Below are 24,412 nucleotides of genomic sequence, written 5' to 3' on the forward strand. Positions count from 1 at the left end.
TGAACTGCTTGCCAGTGTGTGTCAAAGTCATTACTTTTGACACTTAAGGCACTGCTGTGATGTTTTACCATTAAAAGTCAGCCTGTGGGTCATAGCAACAGCTGAGTATTTTATCCTTTTGTAACACAGATTTACTGATATTTGCTAAAGGGATCAAAACGAAAGGGCCAGACTTTATGCCATGAAAGCTACAGTTGCTTCAAAAAAAATATTGATAATTTTGAACATACCCGTAGAAACGAAGGAATATTTTTTGCAATGCAGTCTTTGTGGCCATATAATAGAGCAGCACAGAAAAACATCGGTTATGGTAGTGACACAAAAATTGGAATAACATAAAGCTGTATGATACAGAGAATGTCTTTGAGGTTTATGTATTCCTGATGAAAGTGTGTAAACTTTATTTCATTTCTACTTCGAGCTACACCATTAGCATAAAATATGTTCTGAAAATAAATTAGTGTAAAGGTTTAGTGTTCTTAGGGAATGTGTGGTTCATGTATTAGAGAGTTTTTAATAGAAGGCTAATAAATAGCTATGGTATTAGATATAAATTTGGAGCCATTTACATTTTAAGTTATGGAAAGGATTTGTATTTATTGGATTGAAGGTGTCAACTAGATTTTTTTTTTCTTCTTGAGTTTAAAGATTAAGAAATTAAGAAAATCTTGAAATAGTAAGTGATAATGTAGAAATGTTTCTGGAAAAGATAAAATTTTTCATATTGTTGGTTCCTTGGTGCTCCTAACATACTGTAGAAAAGTACTACTGCTTCAGCACTATCTGCTGACAACCATAAAATGCTAGTCTTACATAGTATAAATTGTACACTAGTTACACACCACGTATGTCAGCCCCAAAGAAGGATTCAAATAAGTCATCCCAACTTCTGACTCATTATCTGCATATAAAAAGCACTGTCCTCTCCCAGTTTCTTCAAAGTGTATATCTCCCTCCCACAGTTAATATTTTAACACTCATATCTATTGCTGATCTGAGGAAGTTCATGCACTCTTTCTTTTCCAGTCTGTGCAACAGGGTTGTTAACAGTAACAAGGCAAAAAGGATGATGCTGTTTCAATACCAGAAGGAACTACTGACCATGTTTCATCCCAGGAAATTCTAAAGTCATGGCAAGTCCCACAACACCTACCCAAGTATTTTAAAAATTGATAAAGACATCAAGTTAAAAATAAATAATTCATATATATATATATGTATGTATAGAGAGAGAGAATAAGGATAACACACTCCACTCTTGTATTACTGTTAGACTATGAGAAACAGATGAAGATGAAGGAGATGGAATCTTCAAAGCCTCAGTATACATTGACTTGGCAAAACAAAAATATTACTGAAAAGGAAAATTCTCAGATTTCAATCTTTGGTATTGCATAAAAACACATAATATTACCCTTTCTATGAATCAATAAACAGGCATTTAGAACCTGATGAGAGTTTCGTGGACACGATCTTATTGCCCCATATTATTTTTATTCCATCTCTGTTTTCCCAGCTGAATTGTAGCTATTTTGTGCATCTGTTCCTTTGTCAACTGTAACAGTTTTGTTGCTTTTCTTTGGTATGACATGCATTATTGATATTAATGGTATACACTATATGAGCTTTGCAATTTCACTTGAACTTCCTTCAGTATGGATGACCAGAATTCCACATGGTAAGCCAAATAACATAAATGTTTCCAATATTAATTAAACTGCATATATTCTTCAGTAGTATTTCCTTTTTTTCCCCCTAGATTTCTTCTTGTGTTCTTTTTCCGTGCTAACAACGTACGGAGCTCTTTTTACCTCTTCTTTCACTTCTTAACTTTAATTTTTTCAAGCACAAAGCTTGCTAATTCACATATAAACTACTAAATATTCTATTTGTGTTGCTTCTTAAGGTCATCCAAATACTTCTGTATTCATGTGTCCAATATGAAACACATGATATCACCCCCTTTGGTGCCACTGAATTGTCTGGTAATTTAACGAACTTGCTCTTACTATTAGACTCTTTTAACCCAGGACAGATCTTTAAAGAAATCCAGGGGTAACTGTGACATCCTAGTTATTGCATATAGTCCTTTTCTTCTTCAAATCCCTGTACTATTCACCTTTTTTAAAAATCTTAAATATTTATTTCCTATGTAGCACCAGATCAATTGTTCTGTTGAAATTCTGGGAAAATAAATCCATCATGTGTCTTTTATCTAGAAAACAACCTGTATCTTTTATTAGTTGTTCTAGCTGCCCCTTACAACTAGAAAGACATTTAAGGAAATGAATATTGCCTGTGTTCCTCATTGAAGGATAGTAATTATTCTATCCTCTTACTCTGGGAAATCTGGAGGTAACAACCTGGTGACCTTTGTGTTGGGAGAAGAAGATATTCCATTAAGCTCTCCTGGGTGAAACAGGAGCAACTTTGAAATGTAATAAGGCAACATGATTATAGAAAAGAACCCTGTCAAAAGGACTACGTTAAAATTTTTTAAAAGTACTTCAGATAGTTATTTTTCTGAATTTCTGAGAAATTCAGTAGGATTTTATTGCTTCGATAATTAAATCTTTTTCAAATTAGAATATGATGCACATGTTGACACAATCATTTTCATGTTTTAGGAAAGATGTTGATATAAGAACTTCAGTTTAAATTTTAAAATGTACTTCAGTGAAATAACATTAATTTCTGTGCCCCTGTTTTGCCAAATTCAGATAGTATTGTTTTCAATTTGTTTGAGCAGCAAAATAATTAATAATTTACTTTCATGGTCTACACAAGTGAGCTTCAAAAACACATCAATACATTGGAAATTAATAAGAGGTTACTTACAAATCAATCACCTCACTCAGAGCCTGAGGAGATCACAATATGAAAGCTTTAATTTTTTTATTTATTTCCCTCATAAGCTGATAGAAAAATACAATTTTCATTTTTCTGTTTAAAATTAATCTAAATGGAAAACAAATTAAGCTAACCACAAAGCAGTGGAAGATCACTAATGGAATTGTTTCCCACATTAAAACACAAAAGAAGAGGCTATATTTTTTCAAGTGTTTTAAGAAACTCACATTTGAAATATTTAGCATCCAGTATCCATTGTACGCAAAGTGCCCCAAGCAGTGTGAGATACACACATAGAATAGTTTATAACTCTCTCACTTCAAAGACCATCTAATGCATTTCATTTATTTATTTATTTTATTCACTGCAGAAGAAAGAAATCGTAATGAATAACCAAGAAAAAAACTCCTCAGAACTTCCATAGTAAAATATTTTTTTTTCCTTTGCTGAATGTTAAATCCACCATCTTGTTTCCCAATGAGATATCCATTTCCAATATCCTGAGGAATGCAGCACATGTCAGTTGTGTGTAGCAATGTAGCAAATTAGCACCAGGGAGTTGAAAGGTTTGGTCCTTACATATGTTTTCAAGTTGCAGTTCTTGGCATATGGGATATTTTTAAAGATGGTTACTCAGATAAAAAGAATGAAAATCAATTTCTGTTTCTAGAATATTTTTATTTGCTGCAGTGAGACCACTGCGTTCTGGTTTTCAGTGGTGTCCATCCTACCTTTCTGGGACACAGATAACATTTCTTTTAATTTAAAAGTTTCATGTAATTCATGCAAAATTCAACTGAGTATCTATTAACTGGGAAGCATTAAATATATGGTCAGCTGTGAAAAAGAAACAAAGCTGGAATATATATGCATAATCATATGCAGCTCTTCATGACTGTAGATCAATATTTCCAGGGTTATTTGTGTAGATGATGCTTCTGCTAGTCTGCTGCAGGCCTTATGCACCACTGAAACCAGTTTCTTGTAGAGTAACAGGGTTATTAAAGTAGCTTTGACCATTTGATTTAATCTGGAACATTTCAATGCCACTGCAACTTAATAAGGGAAAGCAATGACAATTAAGCTTCACTGGTTTTCAAAATAAGTGTTTCAATTGTGTAAGCATACCCTACTCACTTGCCATTTAATGCTGCTACTCCAACAGTGCTTCTGGCAATTGACATACTTGCCACAAATGTCCACTGCTGACTTTGAGGGTCCCACCTCTCAACTGTGTTCAAATAACTCCAACCATCATGTCCTCCCACTGCATAAATAGGCCCTTCAAGCACTGTAACTCCTAAAATGGAGGAGAAAGTGAGAGAAGATAAAAGTATGTTTCCTCTATCAGTAGTAAAAAATAAAAAAGTTTTCCAAAACACAACCAACAAATGAACTTGTATATTCAAAGTGAAAAAGGAAGCACCAATCTGAGATCTGATTAATTAAGAATTAACAAACAGGAACAAAATTAATGCCACTCCACATGGCTCTATGAAAAACATACAAACAAACAATTTCATTTCTTGAGAAGAGTGTTTGCTTCATAAAATAATCTGTCAATGATGTGATACTCTCAGATTTCTGTATTCCCTTTAGTATCTCATTCTGATCATGTATTCGCTCTTTAGAATAGCAGCAAAGCGCATAATAAAGTATGGACTGGATACCTGGTAGGTCTCAGATTATTGTCAACCTAAGCGGGATTTCATTGAATGGAATAGCGTCTACAGTGGTTGAAGTCTGTTTTTTCACCACTTTTGTCAATCATGTAAAAGAAAACATTAATTTTTCAGTAGCAGGAAGCTTGTGGACTGGTACAGAATCAAAAAACGCATTCAAAGGCTTGAGCAAGTAATTATACTGAGAAATTTAAGCTACTTCCTCAGTTTTACTGTATCAAAAAAAAGAAATAACCACACCTTCACAGAAAAATAATGTTGGCTATATGAGGATTCTTTTATCTACTGAGGAAAAGTAAACAAAATATTAAGTGTGAAGACTAAAGTTGGAAATACTTAAATAAGAAACAAATTTTTAACTATGAGGGGTTTGAATCACCGAGTTGAAGGGACGCCTGCCCTATTCTATCTTGCAATCTCTTCAGTTAAGCTTAGAAGGCTCTGGAAGATAAGTTATAGCTAAGACAGTGAGCTCAGTAATTCCATTCTATGAATCCATGATCCCAAATGAACATCGCTCTGAAAAAATCTCAGGCTAAATCCAGTCCTATTTCTAAGTCAATGTCTTTTTTTTTCCTCACTCCATTTCACACGATTTGAACTCATCAGAAAGTCAGAAAAGAGTAGATCATTAAAGTTTTAGAGAATGGCTTTATTTTTTTTTGCAGAAAAGTCTCTCTTTAATTTCAAACAATGCAAAGTGTAGGAATGTTTTGTTCCAGTTCAGAAAAGTAATTAACTAAAAGTTTATTTGACTTTAAAACTATATTTTATCAATGAGTTTGAACATGTTTCATCTCAGTGTTCACAGAAAATGATCCTGCACTTTGGGTGTTGGTTTTCGTTTGTCAATATTTTTTAACTTAAAAAAGAAAGGAATTCAAAAAACCCTACTAACCCTTAAAAACAATTTCCTCCAAATGAAGGTTGAACCTCATCTTTTTCTATAGAACTCATTCTCCAATTGTTTTCATTGTCTTGCTTAGAAATGCTTTCTATTCAATCACATGCTCCAGTTATAATTTTTCCAGAATATTAAAGTGGATATTAAATTGAAGTCATGATCCATATAGCTCAATATCTTATCTCAGAACACAACCAGTAACAGCATGTGGGAAGATGTGTCAGTGTTCACATAAAAATTAGGGGATTATATGATAATATATGTAGTTTGGGGATGTTTTTTGTTTTCTCTAGTATCTAATATTTTTAAATACTCTTATGTCCTGAACAAAGAGGTTTACATTGTCAGAAACTTATTTACTATGATTTCTTATAAAAACATGGTACTTCTTAGCTTTTCATCTATATACTCTTTGCTAAATGCAAAGTTAAGTGGAAAATCAAATTCTTTTTGGAATAACAAAATGAATCATATTCAAAGAAAGTTCAGGGGGGTAAACATATCTATACACATACATTTACACATAATTGGTGTCTAGACAAACACACAAACCCTCTCTCACCTTCACACATAAACAGAGTTGTATTATTATGCAGTGAATTTCACAAGGAATCTAAGATGCACATAAAAACACATCTCATCAGTTTTGAAATTTCCAGCCTTTACTCCCTCAAATAACTTACTTGCACTTTCACTAGGGTATAAAGAGTTTTCCTCAATTATTCTTTGTATCTCATTCAGTATTTCAGGTTTTTTTTCAAGTACTTCATATTTGAGTTTTATTCTCATCTATTTCCTGCTGGAAATTAAGCCATCACAATTATTTCAATTATTTTTGTAGGAAATTTGATTTTCCCTTAGTCAAAACACGATTCTTCCTGTGTTTTCATGGATTTTTACTTTTTTTTTTAATGACAATGAAAGCTAATAAACTCATTGCATTAATATAATGTTGCTCTCTGCCTTTCTTGTTATACCCTTGTAATTGAGCTTTATACAGAAAATAGTCTTCAATGGCTTCTCTGTTGTTCTCATGAGAACTTTTCTGAGTTTATACTGTGAGATGCACAGTTTCTTCTGATTTTTTTCCCCATTGCAGAAACAAACATACTGCCCTCAGTAGCTTCTGGCACCCATTTGTGGAAGCTGCTGTACAAACTGTTGCATCTCTTGGGTGCCTCTGTTACCTGTGCTCAGACCCACATATCTATGAAGCCCCACAGTCTGATTCTTATGTTTTCTAAGAAGCCAGGTTGGCAAAGTTCTAAGCAATACAAAAGTATTTTCCTTCCCCATTAGGCAGTGCTTGCACCATATGTTTCAAAATATTCTAATGAGTAGTAATGATAATGTAATCGTCTTCCCCAATCAAATATATAAATATACATTTTATATTACAGCAGACTGTATCATATATGAAGAATTCAATATTCAGGCATTGAATTCAAGCATTTAATTCATTCTTAGATGCCAGAATTTCTCTGTGATTTTTATATCATATGGACTAAAGAGTAGTCCCAAAGATGTTGCTTGTAGCCTCCTTATCACACAGGGTGGATTGCAGTACATCTCTTCTCTAACTGGAATTACTGAACAGTCCATGATAACAGCAAATGGTAACACCACAATCTTAAGGGACACATTCCCCAAGATCACAAAACAAAATATTTTCCAGTAAAATTGATGAAACAAGACTATTCTCTTTTCTAAAGGTTCCAGATCATTTGTTTTAATTGAAGAAAAAATTAAATTCATTGTAAGTAGACTGTGCTGAAATGTCAGAGTTCCAATCCTATTAGCACACTGTAGCATTCCTCCTCCTTAAAGAGCAAAGGTACTGAACTCTATATACCTTTTATTTTTTCTAAATGGTGCAGCCAATTTCAGCTTAGTCTCTTGAGATAAGATTTCTCATCTTTTTGTAGTCAAGATACTGAACAGTGTGTTAGAAGATCAGAGTTCATTTCAACTTCATGAAACAGGCTTCTGTGTTCATTATGTGTCCTAGAGTAAACTGACGTCAGAGTACATAATTTTGTTTTCTGTCATCTATGTCCACAAGATAATAAAAGTCCACCTAGATTTACACTCAGAATGTAGATAATGTTTTTTTGTTAAAATATACTATATAGAATGAGCTTTTCCTGTTTCTAAATGAGAAAATAGCTATTTCCAGCTGACATTTAAACTCTTATTTGTTATTAAGCAAATTGGACGGAAGAATAATACTGTTAGGTCTTTCAGGAGAGTTTGCTAAGAAAAGAGAAAGCACAGGAGGCCCTCATAGCTTTTCTTCCTGTACCTCATCTTCAACAATTTCGCAAAACCAGTTTAAGACACAAGAAAAGAAGAAATCCCCTTGGATTTAATGTTTCACATGATACTAGTGCTCTGTTGTTTTCTGACAAAAGCAATAATACATTCAGATAGTGAGAATTTTACCATAAGAGAATTATATTAAATAACCAAAGTTATTATCTTTAAATAAAGAACAAGAAACTAGAAATTGGTGGAATCAGATCTCACTTTTTTAATTTGTAGAAAATAATAATTCTGGCATCGAGGGAGTAATTTGTTCTACCCATCTTTTGATGAATTGCTTTCATTTATGTGACACTGTGAACAGTTTGGCTTTCCTAGTTCTCATAGAGTTGGAGAGCTGAAGCAACTACGAGCAACCTTTTTAGGAAAGGAAGCAACTTTTTTTCTTAAGAGGAGACATGTTTTCAGCAATATATTGAGTAGTTAAGTACTCTGCAGTAAGTACAGTGCAGAGAAACCTTAATGTTTTCCTGAACAAAAAAAGTACCTGGAAAATAATTCTTCTAAGCATTTTGACTTAGGAATTTATAAAAGTAAACTGTATTATTTTTAAACTACAGGAGATCTAAAAAATTAATTGTCCAGTTTGCAATGGCAGGCATTTTTCTTTAGATTGCCTTGACAGAGCTATGCAGCAAAAACCCTATTATGCCTAATTAGGTGCTGAGATCTGTACAGTTCCAATTATTTATACTTGAAGACTGGAATGGGACTTTAATTGCTTTTCTGTAATGTTACAAAATAAAGGAACACTGCCTATCATATTTTTAACTCTGCATTTCCTTATCTGCTTAATGGACCTGATTTTACAGAGTGAAATTTTAAAAAGTGTAATTTTTTTATAAAACAACTGTAAATATAGTTTCATACTGACACTTGGATACAAAATGTCAAAGAAAAAAATATCTGTGGTGCTAGCTTCACTGTAGTCTCTGCATTTTGATATTTGTAGAGACATGAAATTTTAACTGGGAAGGATATACTTGTATCCCACACCTTATTTTTTAAATAAGGACATTAGCTTTCAAGAAGATAACAGACATCCACTGTATCATGACACTGAAGGTGAGAAGACAAATCAGTGGTTTGTTATACAAGTATTAAACTGAATCAAATAACACCCAATTCTACCCTTTTAAGATCTGCATTTATTTAGTGTCCAGGTAGAAGAACTTTTCTAACAACATCCTTTCTCACCCACACCCACAGAAGCATATTTATACAACTTTGTATTAATTGTAATCAATATTCCTGGTTTTTCTTACTCTGTTCTTTCCCCCTTTACATCTTAAACCACTTTTCTTCCATAATAGTGGTGCCAAAGAAAGTAAAGTCCAATTTGCTTTAAGTTATGCACCATGAATTAAATAATGAATTAAACCTCGTATTTACTTCTCAAAGCCATAATATTAACTGAGTGTGAAATACAAATACTGTTCTTTGGATGCTGCATATAGGACTGCCATAGGCCAAGCCTGGAATTTAGTGTGTCATTACTTGGAGAATTAGACCTGATCTACCTTCCTTAACAAATATTCAGTGACTCAATGTTGAAAATACCTATTCCTATGTAAATTCACAAGCACTTACCAAGGCTCATTTAAAGAATTATATCAATATCACTGCCCTCTTGGACTAGAAGATATTACACTAACATGCTAATATAATGCAAATTTATAGAAGTAAAGATCTGTCTGTTGACCCTTTATTTATATTCAGTCCTGTAGATAAGACACTAGATTCTCAACTCTGCCACACTATTATCCTGAGAACATGGCTCAGAAATTATTGTAAGTGTTGCTGTTAAGATTTGTAACTCTTTAGTGAATTGGGTTATGATCTACTACTTACTAAAGGTGCAGAGTACAAAGAAAAGGTACTTAATAATGCAGAAAAAAAATCCCTCTAATGTTCCCCATGATTAGGAGAAAAATCCAAAGCAAAAAATCTAATATACATGCAAATCAATGTTGCAGAGAAAATACTTTAAAATACTCAGGCCTTATGTCAACCCACAGTGAAAGCGGTCAGAATGGCATATTTTTCCTGAGATTTAACATGAAAAAATAACAATAATTTAACTACATAGAGGTATATAGTACAGTCGATGTTGCTTAAAAGAAAGATTCTCAAATTAATCACTTAATAGCTGATTCTGGGGTAAAAAATACAGCTATATCAGAGCATTGCTGTGTTCTGGTAAGCTAGTCTGTTGAGGAACTCTTCTACTCAATGCTTAGGTGGTGGGTTTGGGCGTTTTTGTTTGTTGGGTTTTTTCGGAGGCGATGGATTGTGGGGTATTCTGTGCATAGAAATCACCACATAAAGATGGAGAACATACACATTAACTAGATCATTGCTTTTATGAGATACTGATGTACCCAGAAAGATCTACCATTGCAGAAACATAAGATATTTACAACAGGGTCTTGAGTTGAACCTTTTTGGGACATGAATCTTTCTCAGCTGACCAGAACTGACCAAAATTGAGTATGGCATCATGCTCTGGAAATCTGGAATACCATTGCCCAGTGCAGTAGAACTTGGTCAGTATCATATATGTGATAGCATGAAGTGCTATAATATTTTCAGTTGTCTGCATGCTCTAAAAACTATTATCTGGAAAAGTTTCCTTTATCCAGTGTTCTAGCTGTTTGGCACTGTAACAAACATTATGAAAAAAATATCATTATATCATTCAAGAATTCTTTTATTTATAAATAGTTGCTCCACAATATTGGGAAATCAATTAGTCATAAATAATTACAGTTTTATCATACTAATAGGGTATGACCTAATCTGTTGGTTTCAATGCTAATTCAATTCTCTTCATTTTACTGACATTTCTTCCTTCCTGCCTTTTGTCTCTGGCCTCCAGGTTCATAGATGTCCTGATGTCCAGCCTGGAGTCTCAGATCCTCATGCATCTATCTCTGCAGCTCTATACTTTTTAATCTCCACGGAGTTTCTTTTACATACAGACAACATACAAAAAATTTGGATTTATTATGATGTAAACAAACAAAAAAAAAGTCCAGACCCCTACTTATTTTTTTTTTGTATGTTAATGGAAGATGTAAATTTGCTATTTTTGGCTCCTTGGTAGCCCAGCAATGGTGATACATAAAAAGAAGAAACTATCATGCATGATAGCAGAGAAAGAAGAACAAAGATCCCTTTTATCTTCTACATTTTTATAGTTTATTTTACAGTTACCATGGATGGGAGTGTTAAGGCTATATCAAGGTTTTATTTATATTCCTAGAATATTTTAGTGGTTTCTACTCTTCCTGGAATGCTTTCTGACAGATCGTAACTCCATAGACAAGCATGTATTTATTGGGGCTTAAGCACTATCTAAAATAACATCGTTGCTTAACTGCCATAGCAAAAGTTTTTAAAACGGAAGATGAAAGTTCAACTCTCACTGACTTGAAAATTATCCTTCAAACTAGGTCTAAAGAGAGGTATCATTCATCATTAGATTTTTGGTGTTGAGTAAGCAATAATCTATGTTATATTATGTTTCATGAAAGCAGTAAAAGTGAGAGAGCCTGTACAGTTAGTGGTTTTGCTGTGTATCTGATCTAGTCTGCTCATATTCCCTGTTTTCCTGGTGGAACGGTTTTAAAAAATCTGTTAGTAACACTCATTCTTTAAAGACTTTGTTTCCAAACCAAATTTATTTGGCATAAAATAAAGTAGAGGTGATCACTTTCCATATTTATCTAACAAAATGCATCTTTAATATACATAATTTTTATTGCAATAACATGTTCATTATAAATTTGTAGTATCAAATATGTGTTACCTATGTGTTTCTCCTTCACTTGTTTCAGTGTAATCAGATACTGTTTCACTATTATGGATCTAGTAATATTTCTAGTATCTGCTACATTTTCTGACATTGCATTGAAGTCTTATTCTAAAAAGCTATTGAAATTTACAAATTTATTGTTAAAAATTACTTTATTTAATTTACCAGGGGAGAGCAATGGGATTAAAAATAACTGCTTCATGTCAATATTTATATAGGGAAATGTTATTATATAGAATATTTTTTTTAACTTATTGCTTTATGAAGGAATAATTCTACCAGAAATTACTAAACTGTGCATCCATTGATGTTACTATGTTACTGCTACTTCTTTAAGATATTATGTACTTCATTACTATGCTAGTTTTATTTAAATAGAAAATTTTCTATATTACTATAAATATATATTACCATATATATAAATATTACTATATAGCAATATTATATATTACTATATAATATAAATATTACTACATTTTTTCATTTAGTTTTGTATCTTGAATAGTTTTTCAAAAATCTATATTTTTAACATCTCCCAAATCATACCCACATACAGACATAAATACCCAATAAATACCCAATCTTTGGCTTTCTTTCTAAAAGTTCCAGTGCAACTGGAATCTAAGTTAGAGTCGCATTACCAGATTCTCAGTTTCCAGTCTACTCAATAAGTATTTGTTTTACCTTGAGAAGCAGGAACTGCTCCCACAAATTATTTAATTCTAAACATGCTACACTTCTTTTTCCCATGGAAATGAGATTATGCCATCTCAGTTGCTCTACTCAATCATATATGTCCCTACTTAAGCAGCTGAATCCTACCCAAATTCTTAGATCTCTAAAATTCTGGAGTTGTAATTACGCCCTAAGCTGTCACACATTGGGAAACTATTTGATAAACAATAATTCCTTTTGAAAATACAAACATTACTTGTAAAGCATCTCATTAATTTTGAATCAATGAAATAGTCAATAATTGAATACTTTTAAAAGTAGATTAAATATTTTCTAAATTATCATTTAGTGATATAAAAAATATACTGGCGTCTGATAATTAATTTGCATGTCTAGATTTTTTTATATTTTTATATTATTTATATTACTTATATTTATACATGTATTTTACTTTTAAGATTTACCATGTAATAAGAAGACTGATAGATCAGTTTCTCCACAATTTTCACTCCAGTATTTTTAATTATTAGTATTTCTCATTACTACTTGAAAGTTACAGAGGCATCCCTGTATTTTTCCCAAGTAAATTTTTTTCCCTTCCCTCTGACTTATGAGTTGGACTCTAGAGCAGTAAGCATGAAAGTGGAAAATCAAGCTGGGTCAAAGAAGCACGATGGGTCATTCCCTTTCTATGAAATATAGAAACAGGCCTTTGTGCAAACACATAGGGCCATTTGATATTTTGTCAGCAACATCTAAGATATTCTGGAATATTTTATCCTGTAACTCCCTAACTTCATGTATTCTCTTTCCACTTCTGAGTTTTGAAGTTAGTCTTTTAGGTATTCATTCCTGCACATACCAGTTCCATGAAAACCACATTATAAGAAAGTATTCACTCTAATTTCAAGCATACCCCTCAGGTCCTTTAAAATGCATTTACATTACATATTTAGCTTTTTCAGAACAATAGGTTGAAGACTAATCCAATGTGTAAACTGAGACTTGGGAACTCTTTAGGTCTTCTACGGCCTTTCAGTCTGGGTAGAGTGAATCCTATCTACCCTAGGCGTATATCCTATATAAATAAATCTAAGGCTTTCCCATCAGCTATTAATATTTTTATAGCATTTATAGCATTTTCACTCAGATGATTACAGCTGGGAAGATTCTCTCTTCCAAGAGGGGAGGAGGAAAAATATGTAACTTGCCTCCACTATAAGTCGTACAGGATTTTATGAGGTAATACCATGCACTGTCAGCCTCCTTCCCACACTGATCATCTTGAAGATATGTATTTGACTATGGATAGTGAGATCAGTATATTTTCAAAGCCAAAACTTTAAATAGGAGCTTAGATGCACTTTTCATAGTTCATGGAAAGAACAAGACTATTTAGAGCACCTACCTGAAAAGACTGCTGTTCTCTAATTATACTGACAGCCTAATTTTCTCACTGTGGCATTTAAACTGTTTCTTTTGGAAAGACAAGACAAGTACCAATCTTTTTTTTTTTTTTTTTAAATCACAGTTTCACTGGATTTGATATCTAAAATTCTAATTAGTCTATCATTGGTTCCATATTTCCTTTCTCTCCCCTCCTCTACATAGACTATTAAGTTCAGCAAAGAAACTGGAAAAGTGGATGCAGATGCTTCATAAAACTGCTGAATTTATAAACCACAATCTGTTTTACATTTTTCACCTCTTTGTTCTTCCAGTCTCTTTCTTCCTTCCCTATATGGATTTTGATTCTGTCTTTCTGTTTGTCAGGTTTCACCTTTCCCATATTTCATTTCTGCCTTTCACTGCCTTTCTGGTGTGCTATTGCTCTTTCATATTCCATTCTGTTTTATGGACTACTCAACAGGGATATTAGAATCACTATTACTTTAAATAATAGTTTTGGATGCCACAGTCTGCCCTTTCTTTTTTGTACTTTAGCACCACTTATTTCAAACACTGCCATTAAAAGAGCTTTCACTCATCTTCCATTGGCAGCTTTGAAACTGCCTAAAATATGACTTCCTACACTATGGACTTTCACTACAAGGCCTGTCAACTTTTATTTACTCGTTTCTACATGTATCAAGTTCTATACACATGGTTCTATTGAAGATTATGTGAAGACAGGATAAAGTGAATTGTATTATCTGGCTGTGACCTTAGTTACAATAGGGTACCCCTCACAATTTTTTGCTATGTCAACAAAAAGACATCCATGTAAAGGATGGGTGCTTATTTCCATCCTCCATACAAAATCCAATTCAAACTACTCTAGCATTTTTGCTACATGGATATAACAGAGCACACAGTTTAGAAAACAAATGAAAAAAAAAATTACTTCAGATTGACTTCCATACAAAGAGCACTCACTAAAATAATAACTTTATGAGATACTTAGAAAAAAAAATTTAAAAGTTATTAAATTCTATTAACTAGGCTTCTCAGGTAAGAATGTGATTATTACATAACTCCAAAAAAAGAACACATTTCTAACACCTCCCAAACAACTGTATTTAATCATCCCAATTTAAACTTCTCTCCTCATTTTACATGTTGTTTACAAAAAGCCTGAATTACTTCAATATAAAAATTTAAAAATTATTTTATAGTAAGCAAAAAAACCCGACAAATGGTCAAATTCCTAGTTTATTCCTTTTTTCCTACTATAGAAAACATACCAGTTTTTCTACAGGTATAACCTCAACATTCCTCAACTTAAACTATAATGGTATCTTTTAAATCTGTTGACCAAAAGCACATGTAAAACTATAGTCCAGAATTATTTTTTTTAAACTGATCACCAAGGGTTTTCAATCATAGGTTCATCTCTTTTGTAACTGAGACAAATATTTTTTTCTATCAAGCATACCCTAATATTGTATTACTACTTTCCTGTAGTTATAGCTGCAGTCATTGCATTTTTACCACCCCTGGGAACAGCACTGATTTTATAAAATTCTGGAACACTGGCAGAAGAGACATTACATGTATTTCTGCATGTAATCCAAATATTTTCTCACGTATTTTCTAATTTACAATTAAATTTAAACTTAGGAAAAAATTTTAAATCAGCGAGATATTTAGTGTCATGATGCCATCTGATATAGATTCCCATTGTTATTTTCTATTCTAAGACTTGTTTAACAGCAACAGTACACATGCATATTACAAGAGTCCAAAGACATAAGTGAAGGGCAGGAAAGCATGGTCATTTTGTGAGGTATTGACACAATAGTACAATAAAGGACTTGCTGATTGCAACTCAGGGGAATGGACAGCATAACATAGAGTGTTGTGTGAGTCGACACAGGCAGGCAGCTGGAATAACCACAAAACCACCGCTGAAATGCAAAGAGTAAATTTATTTCCTATTTATTACCTTCCCAACCAGAGCAACACCCTGGCAGAGACACACAAGCAGGAACATGGCAACTTAGTCCAATCCTAGTGGGTGGCCAGGCTGCTGTTTGCACCCATTTATCCAGGTTTACCAATGTGCTGTGATCTCCTCTGTGCTTTTTATGACCGCTGAGTTTTGCTCTCTCTCCCAAAACAACGAGCTCAAACATGTCCAAAAGAGTGTCTCCAAGTCTCTCCAAACACCTATGTTATCTCTACACAGAAATTTTACTTCTCAAAACAGAGATAAACAGCAGAAGGCGTAATAGACACATATATATGGGATTCCCACACTGTTATTCTCCAGGCCTTGCCATTCCCAGCTGCAAGGTCATGTGAGCAAATCTGCCATCCTCCTTGCCATTCTCCTGCTTTTAACACTTTGATCCCTAAATGTGTCTGTGAAAGAGTGAGATGTTAATGGGTCAAATATATGCCCATTTGTGGAGGTGGTAGGGTGCTTTACTAGGCTGGGGTTTGCATCACCCAAGGGGGAGAAGGTGAATTTTTGTGTGGGTGCTGGTGAAGCCTCTGGTCTGCATAAATCAGAGGGGGTGATCACCCACCACTGGACGCCAATAAGAAGCAGACCTTGTGGAGGCAGTATAGTTCTTTTTATCAGACTAGTGTCCTCCCTTACACAAACTGGTTCAGTTGTAAAACTCTTCCTCCCACTCTCTACCCACTTTACCTTGGAAGGTCCCATTCACACGGAACATTGACATTCACACATAGGCCTGGGAGTATTCATCCGTTCTCATGGCTCAGCTATGCTGATGTGAAAGGCAGCTGTCATGTCATAAACCATTAAAGACCTGCCCCTGAAAGCACTCCCTGTCTCATTTCAGTGTAGATCAACATGTGATCCACAGTGTTGCAAAAGCCAGTGTAAAACTTCCTTCCATTGAATTCTGTGTTTCGTGGGCTTCCCCCACTCCCGACAGATCAAGACTGTGATCACTTCAAACAACAGACATCTAAATTGCAGCAATCAAACCTCGTCATTGGATCCACAGGTGGTAATATTTTTAACTTAACCTTACTCTTAACCTTTCTTTCTCTTTCTTTCTTTTGCACATACATTTTTCTAAATGTTATTTTTATATTTTTATATTGCTATATTACTACAGATGATAATAATAACCAAAATGGCTACATACTTGCTTCCAATTACATCCAAATTATTCTAAAATAAACCCTACATGTGCATATTTACAAACACCGATCTTTCATTGTCATCTAACTGCCCCAAGGGATCTCTTAAGAAGAACCTGGGTTACACTCCCCTTCTGGAGCAGATCATAACAGCGTCTTCCATTTCTATTTTTCATGACATTGTAATAATTGTATCATAACCAGTGGTTTTAGCAGAACAGATAATGAACAATTTAGTTTTCTATACCTTGTAACAACAATATTGTAAAACTGAGTTATTGTTACTGGCCAGAATGCTACCATAGCTTAAAAGTACTGAGTTTTCCATTTAAAATTACATAACCAAAAAATGTGGCACGTTTTAAAAATAATTTTTTCTTACCTAAGCCATGTCTATGTGTTGACATAGGTGGTAGCACAGTCCAAGCCTTGGTCTTTGGATTGTAGCATTCAACAGTGTTTAATGTCTTTAAACCATCCCGGCCTCCAATGACAAACAGCTTGTCATCGATGACAGCAACACCAAACTGAAGCCTCCTGCCATTCATTACTCCAGCCTGAATCCATATGTTTGTTCTGAGATCATACTTTTCAATAGTTGTAGCTCCTGATGAGACAAGCAGAACTACAAATATCAAAATTATAGATGCATTTAAATAAATGCTTAAGAGAATGACTTGATAATTCATCTGAAATGTAACCAGTGCTTCATTTTAACATACACATAACAGTGCTTCATTTCCAAAGCTTAAATATGCTACAGAAAAAAATCAAGCTAATTATGAAGCTTTACTCTTTGGAACTAATTCTTTGGATTAAAATAAAAGGTTACAATTCCATGGAAAATAATTATTTTAGATTCATTCATTCTGTGGAACAAAAGAGCAATGAACCAAGTGCAAACAAACATGAAAGCAATAGTTTTGTTAATTGAACTAAAGAAGTCATAATTTAAATTCAATTTGTATCTAAGTGTAGCAGAGGAGCAATAATGTACACTACAAATGGATGTATTAAATTCCCTCCCAGTTTTATGAAGCCACAAGATATATGAAGCAAATTTTGCATTCAGTTTAGAGACACATACTTATTTATCTTTTTGACCCTCATTTAAAATTGACAGCTGTAAATTCATTAATCCTTAGGTTTGAAAGAACAAAATATACAGGTTATTTGATACTGTTTTTTGGGGGTTCTGCAGGGCATATTATAATGATGCATATTAATAAAATTATAATGCTTTATATGTTGAATCTATTCATGCTAAGAGCTAGAACTGTAGCACATGAGTTCTGTAAAACTATTTACTCCAATAGTAAAGAGTACAGTTTAAAAGCTTTGTCATTCTGATTTCAGAAAATTGTACTTACATAACAAACAGTCTTCCAATTAAGATCAGCTATATATTTTCTAATATTGGCTGAGATTATATTATATTATATTATATTACATACTGAGCATCTAATCCTGGAGTTCCTGGACTGCTTAAATTCTGTTTATCCAATAAGGTGCCTTACTATTTTCTAATGATGATGAGGATGATATAATAATAACAATAAAAACAGCAACAAGAATAATAACAAAAATCAACACAAAGTGAAGTAGGTGTCAGTCCTATAAAATCATTATTATCAGGCACATGAATATAATACATTCTAGACTGCAATTCAGACAAGAAAAGAAGACCTCTTAAATTACAGTAATTATTTTGATTGCAATGACACTGGAATAGTAGCATTCAAACTAGAAAAATCTTTTAACAAAAAGGTGGTGGAACAACTGAAAGGTATTATCAGCAAAGATTTTAGGATCTCTTTAATTGCAGATTATAGAGAACTTCTTTTTGTAATATTTAGACTGTTCTTCATTCCCATACATATGGTCAAATATTTGCACAGCTTAGACTATAAGAGAGAATAATCTTCTACCTTTCCTAGGAAGAAAATTGGGTGTTTCTGGCAAAGGAATAGATTCTTTTCTTTATCTCAACTGTTTTGATCTTGAAAGTAAAAGTATTTTCTGGACCTAGGAGAGGAGGCAAAATCTTGATACCAGTAGCATTTTACTAGACAAATTAGTTTCGCTATTTAAGAGTCAGTTCCTCTGGGTATATAAAATCAATACCATATTAGAATATTGATTTTTCATCGATTTTATGGCTTGAATATATTTGCATATAATACTCTCAGAATGAAAGTATTATTATATTGCCAAATGTTGACATCACAAATTTGCTCTAGAACAGAATAAAAGTAGAAGCTCTAAAGCATCCAGGGGTGCATCAAACACAGCATAAACAACAAGGCCATTGCTTCATCTTGATGACAACACTTTTGAGCTACTTTTGCTAAAATCTCCTGTCACTGAGCAAAGACTACGAAATGTCTGTTTTCCCGTTTTTTAGGATCCTTAATTCAGAAGGACAGCAACGTCATTCTTAGAGTCTCTCACAGCCTTTTCTGCTAAATCTCTACTGACCTTGAAAAAATGACTTACAATAAGGCTACTGGAGCTAAGAAATTCATAAACATCAAGGTTTTCATGAAATATTTTGGAATTCTGTTTTAACTTTAAGCAACTGATTATATTTTATGACTTTGGGTAGTAGTTCTGTCTTCGCCAGAAGTCTAAATGGATCATAGAATTGTAGAATTGTAGAATCATTTAGGTTGGAAAAGACTTTAAAATCGTTCACCCTTTAACCCAGCACTGCCAAATCCTCCACTAAACCCCAAGTGCCACATCCACATATCTTTTAAATACCTTCAGGGATGGGTAGTCCATCACTTCCCTGGGAAATTCCAGTGCCTGATAACATTTTCAGTGAAGCAGTTTTCCCTCATATCCAATACAAACCTCCTCTGGTGCAATTTGAGGCCATTTCCTGTTGCCCTATCACTTGTTACTCGGGATAAGAGACCGACACCCACCTTGCTACAACTTCCTTTCAGGAAGTTGTAGAGAGTGATAAGCTCTTCCCTGAGCCTTCTTTTTTTCCAGGCTAAAGAATGTCAGCTCCCTCAGCCACTCCTCACAAGACTTGTACTCCAGGCCTTTCATCAGCTTCACTGCCTTTCTCTGGACACACTCTGTGAGCTCTAGGATCTCCTTCTTGCCCAGAACTGGACATAGGATTTGAGGTGTGATCTCACCAGTGCTGAGCTCAGCGCATACATAATCAATAGCTACATTGCAGAACAAGGAGCCACTCTTTGCTGCCCAGTCTGGAGGGACTATAAGGTACCCCCTGGACATGTGCAACTAGCAGAGAGACAGACAGAACCTTATCCCCAATCTCTTTCATCACTTCTAAGGTGTGATCAGTATCTAGGGTTTTTAAACCACCATGCTGTGGTGCAGTGAAGGAACAGTCACTCACCCAGATGCTGGATCCAGCAACAAGAAAAAACTGGTAGCATCACATGCCAGCTGAGATAAGAAAGTCCTCTCCTCTCTGCCATGACTAGTAGGTGGCAGTCAGCAGAGCCAACTCCTAACTGAAGCAACTTCCAAACTGTGCAAACTCAAATAAGCAATGTTGGTTGATGTTGCCTACCTCAGTCTGTACAGGCTGTGAAAGGATGTCTCAGCAATGTCAGAAATCTGTAGACAAGGACTTTTTCTAATCCCCATGAACAAACCAAAGTAATTCTGATTACATGTTTCAGAAAACCAGAAAATCCAATTTCCCAAGAACATGAGGATGGAAGGAAGCAATTGGAAAGTGACTGGTATATTTTTTTACTGAAATTGCAGATACAGGTTTAATGTGAAGATTTGAATAAAATAAATAAAGGAAAAAATCATTATTCATTTTGAGCTGCAGTATATCTGCTGATTATGCAGAGACACACATATTTTCCTACAAAACAAAACAGGTGGAATACCACAGAATAAGTAACACACATAGACCCAAATAAAAATACTAACTATATTAAAAAATACCTGAAATTATATTTTAAAATGCATTCTATTATTGTTTTCTTCACTTGCATATCACTACTGGGTTTTGAGTGGTCTAATGGTAAAAAGGAAATAAATTATTTATTAGACTGCCTTTATGATACTGGGTATGAAACTGTAAAGATGAAAGAAAAGCAAATACACAGAATATTGAAGATTTTACAATAAAAGTACTACACACCCACGCAATTCCTCTATACACACAGGCATGCACAAACTGCTTTTTCAGATGGACAGAGCTCTAAAACAGACTAATTCCAGGATGTAGCACGGAAGACAGAGTATATGAAAAAGACATAGTGAGGTGAAACTGAATTCATTTAATAGCTATTTGCATGATAAAGAAAAGTGTGGAGTAAATTAAAAAACTATACCATGACTGTGCCAGCACAAATAATTTCTGGTAAGAATATAATGTCTGGATGTTCTGGATACGTTTCAACTTTTTTTTTTTTTCCTAACTTAAATTCTACTTAGGATCCAGCTGGGCATTGGATGAAATTAGTTCTGTGTATTGTGCATATGGGCATTATAAACCCTGATTAATCAAGGTCTATGAAGTAATGAGAGACCTACAGAGAAAGAAACTTCAGAAATTAAATGCCATAGATGATCAAGGTAATTTTACATTAATGTCTAACTGCTGCTGACAGCTCCTCTGTGTATGCAGTAGGGATTAAAACGATCCTTCCACCCCATGTTTCTGATGAAAGAGTAAAGTACTACATCTCACAATTTCACCTTTATCTTCAGAGCAGTACACCATTGCACAATATAAATATCTATTTTCTTTGTTTTAGTTGTCATTTTTAAGCACATGAATTTGTGAAATTGTTTTGGTGAAACCTTTCAATTGATCCTCTAGTTATCTCGTATTAAACTTTGAAACTTTGGCTTTTGCTAAAATTAAGCATATTTCATTTCCTTGCTAATGACTTATAAATCAAGATTTTTGTAGAAACCTGATTGTAATTCTCGTATTTTTTGCATAGTTGATGACTGAAGACTAATAATATAGCAACATTATTTGCAACTCAGTATTTTAAGTCAAATGCAGAAATACCTAGAAACCTGTCCTTCAAAGATATTTTTCAGTATTTTTCATTAAGCTGATGTAGGCTATATGAAGTAATAAAGATTGTCTGAGACGATGAATGCAATGTATTTATTTTAGCTAGGTATAAATGGACTTTTCATACAAACAAAGTGAAAATTGCTTCAGAAGCAGATGAAAATCCTAAACATCTCCCTTTTGCCAAATTATCTTTGTATTCAATGTAGACATTTCCACATAAAAGTACCTTTTTTTTTCCTTGTTGGTAGAATGATTCAGTATTTAAACCCATGAAGAAGGGTAGGAGTTCTACATTTATCATCAGAAAATGTCTACATTTTTTTTCCTGTAAGACTTTCTGCTGATTTTGCTATTACTAAAGCTGTTGCTGACATGTACTCTGATCATGTTGTTCAAGATTTAGAGATGCTGCTGTGAGTAGGCACAAAATGATGACCTTGATCTAGTGATCTGCAACGTTACATTGCAAACTGAAAAGATAGTGACTCAAGTGGAACAAATGTGACCTGAGGTTACTGATGCAGATACCAAGGAGAATATTTTGGTAAAGAAATAGCTATACAAAAAATGGTAGCATAGGGTAGCAGTTCACTACTCTGTAATAAGACTCCTAGAAATTCCTTTAAGCACTCCAAAAATCTATACCACATACACAAAAAGAATCTTACTTTTTTTAGTGAAAAAATCTACTAAAAGGTCAGAAGGATTTGCCACATAGTGATAGGGGAAAAAAAAAATCAGGAAACCTTTGGGAATATTCAATTATTCTATATGAGCAGAATTCTCTAAAACCAATACAAGTCTTTTCCACTAATCTTTATATTTTTGAGAGTATCAGAACTGACAGCTTTTCAACAGTGATCTTAGGCAATGTCTTTGATGTTGTGCACTTTGTTTTATAATACAAAGTTATGTTTTATTACATAAAACAATCATCATTTATTTCATATTTTTATGGAGTCTAAAAATTACAAAAATTACTTTTATTAATGATTTCTATCATGCAGGATGATAGTCTACCTTTGCTCAACAACAAAATACGTGCCTCTTCTTAAAACAGTTCTGGTCCCACTGAAAATTGTGCAAATAATGTGTTAACAATAAAAACAAAATTCTACATGTGGACAAAAGCAAATGCTAGGGGAACTACATATTCTGAAGGAGGGGTGTGCACTCACTGGAGCTCCCACCAGTGGGGAGCAGGTGATGGTGACCTACACAGACTATGTACCTGTGTTTGTGTGTGTATGTACGTGTGTCTGTGACTAGAATTTTGAGGGATTTGCTCAAGAAGAATGTAAAGAAATTTAAAGATGTAAATTCGTATTTTGTAAGTGTCTAGTATTGTAGTTTACCTACTGCATGATTGATATTGATTCTAAACACATGGTTCATCTGATTGGCAGTTCATAGCATACCATAACAAAATCAACAAGCTACTTCAATGACGATTTGGCTTAAACAATGTGAACAGAGCAGTTTGGTGCTGCAACCAGTTTCCCATTACCCCCAGGCTTCTTTCACTATTTTTCATTATAGAAGTAGAGACGCTCATCCACACTGCTTAGCCCTTAGCTCAGTTCCTGGGAGATTCTGTTTTGTTTCAACTACTTCCCTTTAAGGTAAACCTGCTGCAAAGGGTACTATTCCTGACCTTCATGGGTAGGACCCAGGTAAGACCGATTGGATTCTATATGGTGCCATCTGTAGTCCAAAAAGATAATTGTTTTTATTTGGTTTTCCAGTTCAGAGTGTTAAAAATAAGGTGAAAGCTCTACTGAAGATTACTTGGATGTTCTTGTGCTTAAAATAGAGACTTTTGGAGCACTTCCTAGAATTTGGCAAGGAGATTTGTGACATAGCTGAAGGTGCAAGATAGAGTTGAAGGACTGCACTGGAAGGTGCCACCATTTTTTAAGTAGTATCCACCCTGGTTATTGAGGGTGGTTCCAGCACTGAACTGTTTCCAGAACAAGATTCAGAATTTGTGGTGGTTTACTCAAAAGCCAATATCAGTAGGTGACAACCATTAATGAAACTTCGATGATCAGGGAACAGAAATTCACTAGTGTACAGAAAAATACGAGGTTTCTGATTGTATAGAAGTTCTCTAAATTATCCATCTGCCAGGCATGTGTCTTCTCTAGACCACATACAAAGTTTTCTTTTTTTTTTTTATGTGTATTTTAATAAGTGATATGATACCTGCACTAGAAATGTCAGACAACAGAATAAGAGTCAAGGAAGTGATGAGGAGGAACAGAGGGTTGTTCTCAGGATAATAATCCCCCTAACACACCCATGATGCAGAAGCCTCTTGTGCTGTCTGCATAATTCCCTGGTTTGTACCAACAGGTGTGAATTCCAGGGCAACAGACTGACAACGGAAGAATTTTGTGGGATGATAAAATTTATCTTGTATGTGATAACTTTGGCTCTTCTCTTACATTTGAAGCCTTGGAGGCTTCAGAATAGGTAACTTCAGGATCTTCTTTTTATTTCAAACTGTAACTGAATCAGCAGTTCCAGGAGATAATTACACTGAATAAAAAAAAAAAAAAAAA

The 24,412-nt window shown here is 34.0% G+C and overlaps 1 protein-coding gene across 2 annotated transcripts in view; it reads right to left on the reverse strand.

Annotated features, from left to right (window-relative positions):
- KLHL1 (kelch like family member 1) overlaps positions 1 to 24,412 on the reverse strand; it is a 197,312-nt gene that overhangs the window by 22,929 nt on the left and 149,971 nt on the right. Inside the window, exons 7-8 of one of the 2 annotated variants that reach the window (XM_048295548.1) lie at positions 17,193 to 17,417; positions 3,988 to 4,150 (exon numbers count right to left, since the gene is read on the reverse strand). In XM_048295548.1, coding sequence (XP_048151505.1) covers positions 3,988 to 4,150; positions 17,193 to 17,417 — 388 coding nt within the window. Of the gene's footprint in view, positions 1 to 3,987; positions 4,151 to 17,192; positions 17,436 to 24,412 lie in introns of both variants that reach the window. The other variant, XM_048295547.1, reaches the window with a different exon arrangement.

Source organism: Corvus hawaiiensis, chromosome 2 (assembly GCF_020740725.1).
Source record: "Corvus hawaiiensis isolate bCorHaw1 chromosome 2, bCorHaw1.pri.cur, whole genome shotgun sequence".
Lineage (NCBI taxonomy): Eukaryota > Metazoa > Chordata > Aves > Passeriformes > Corvidae > Corvus > Corvus hawaiiensis.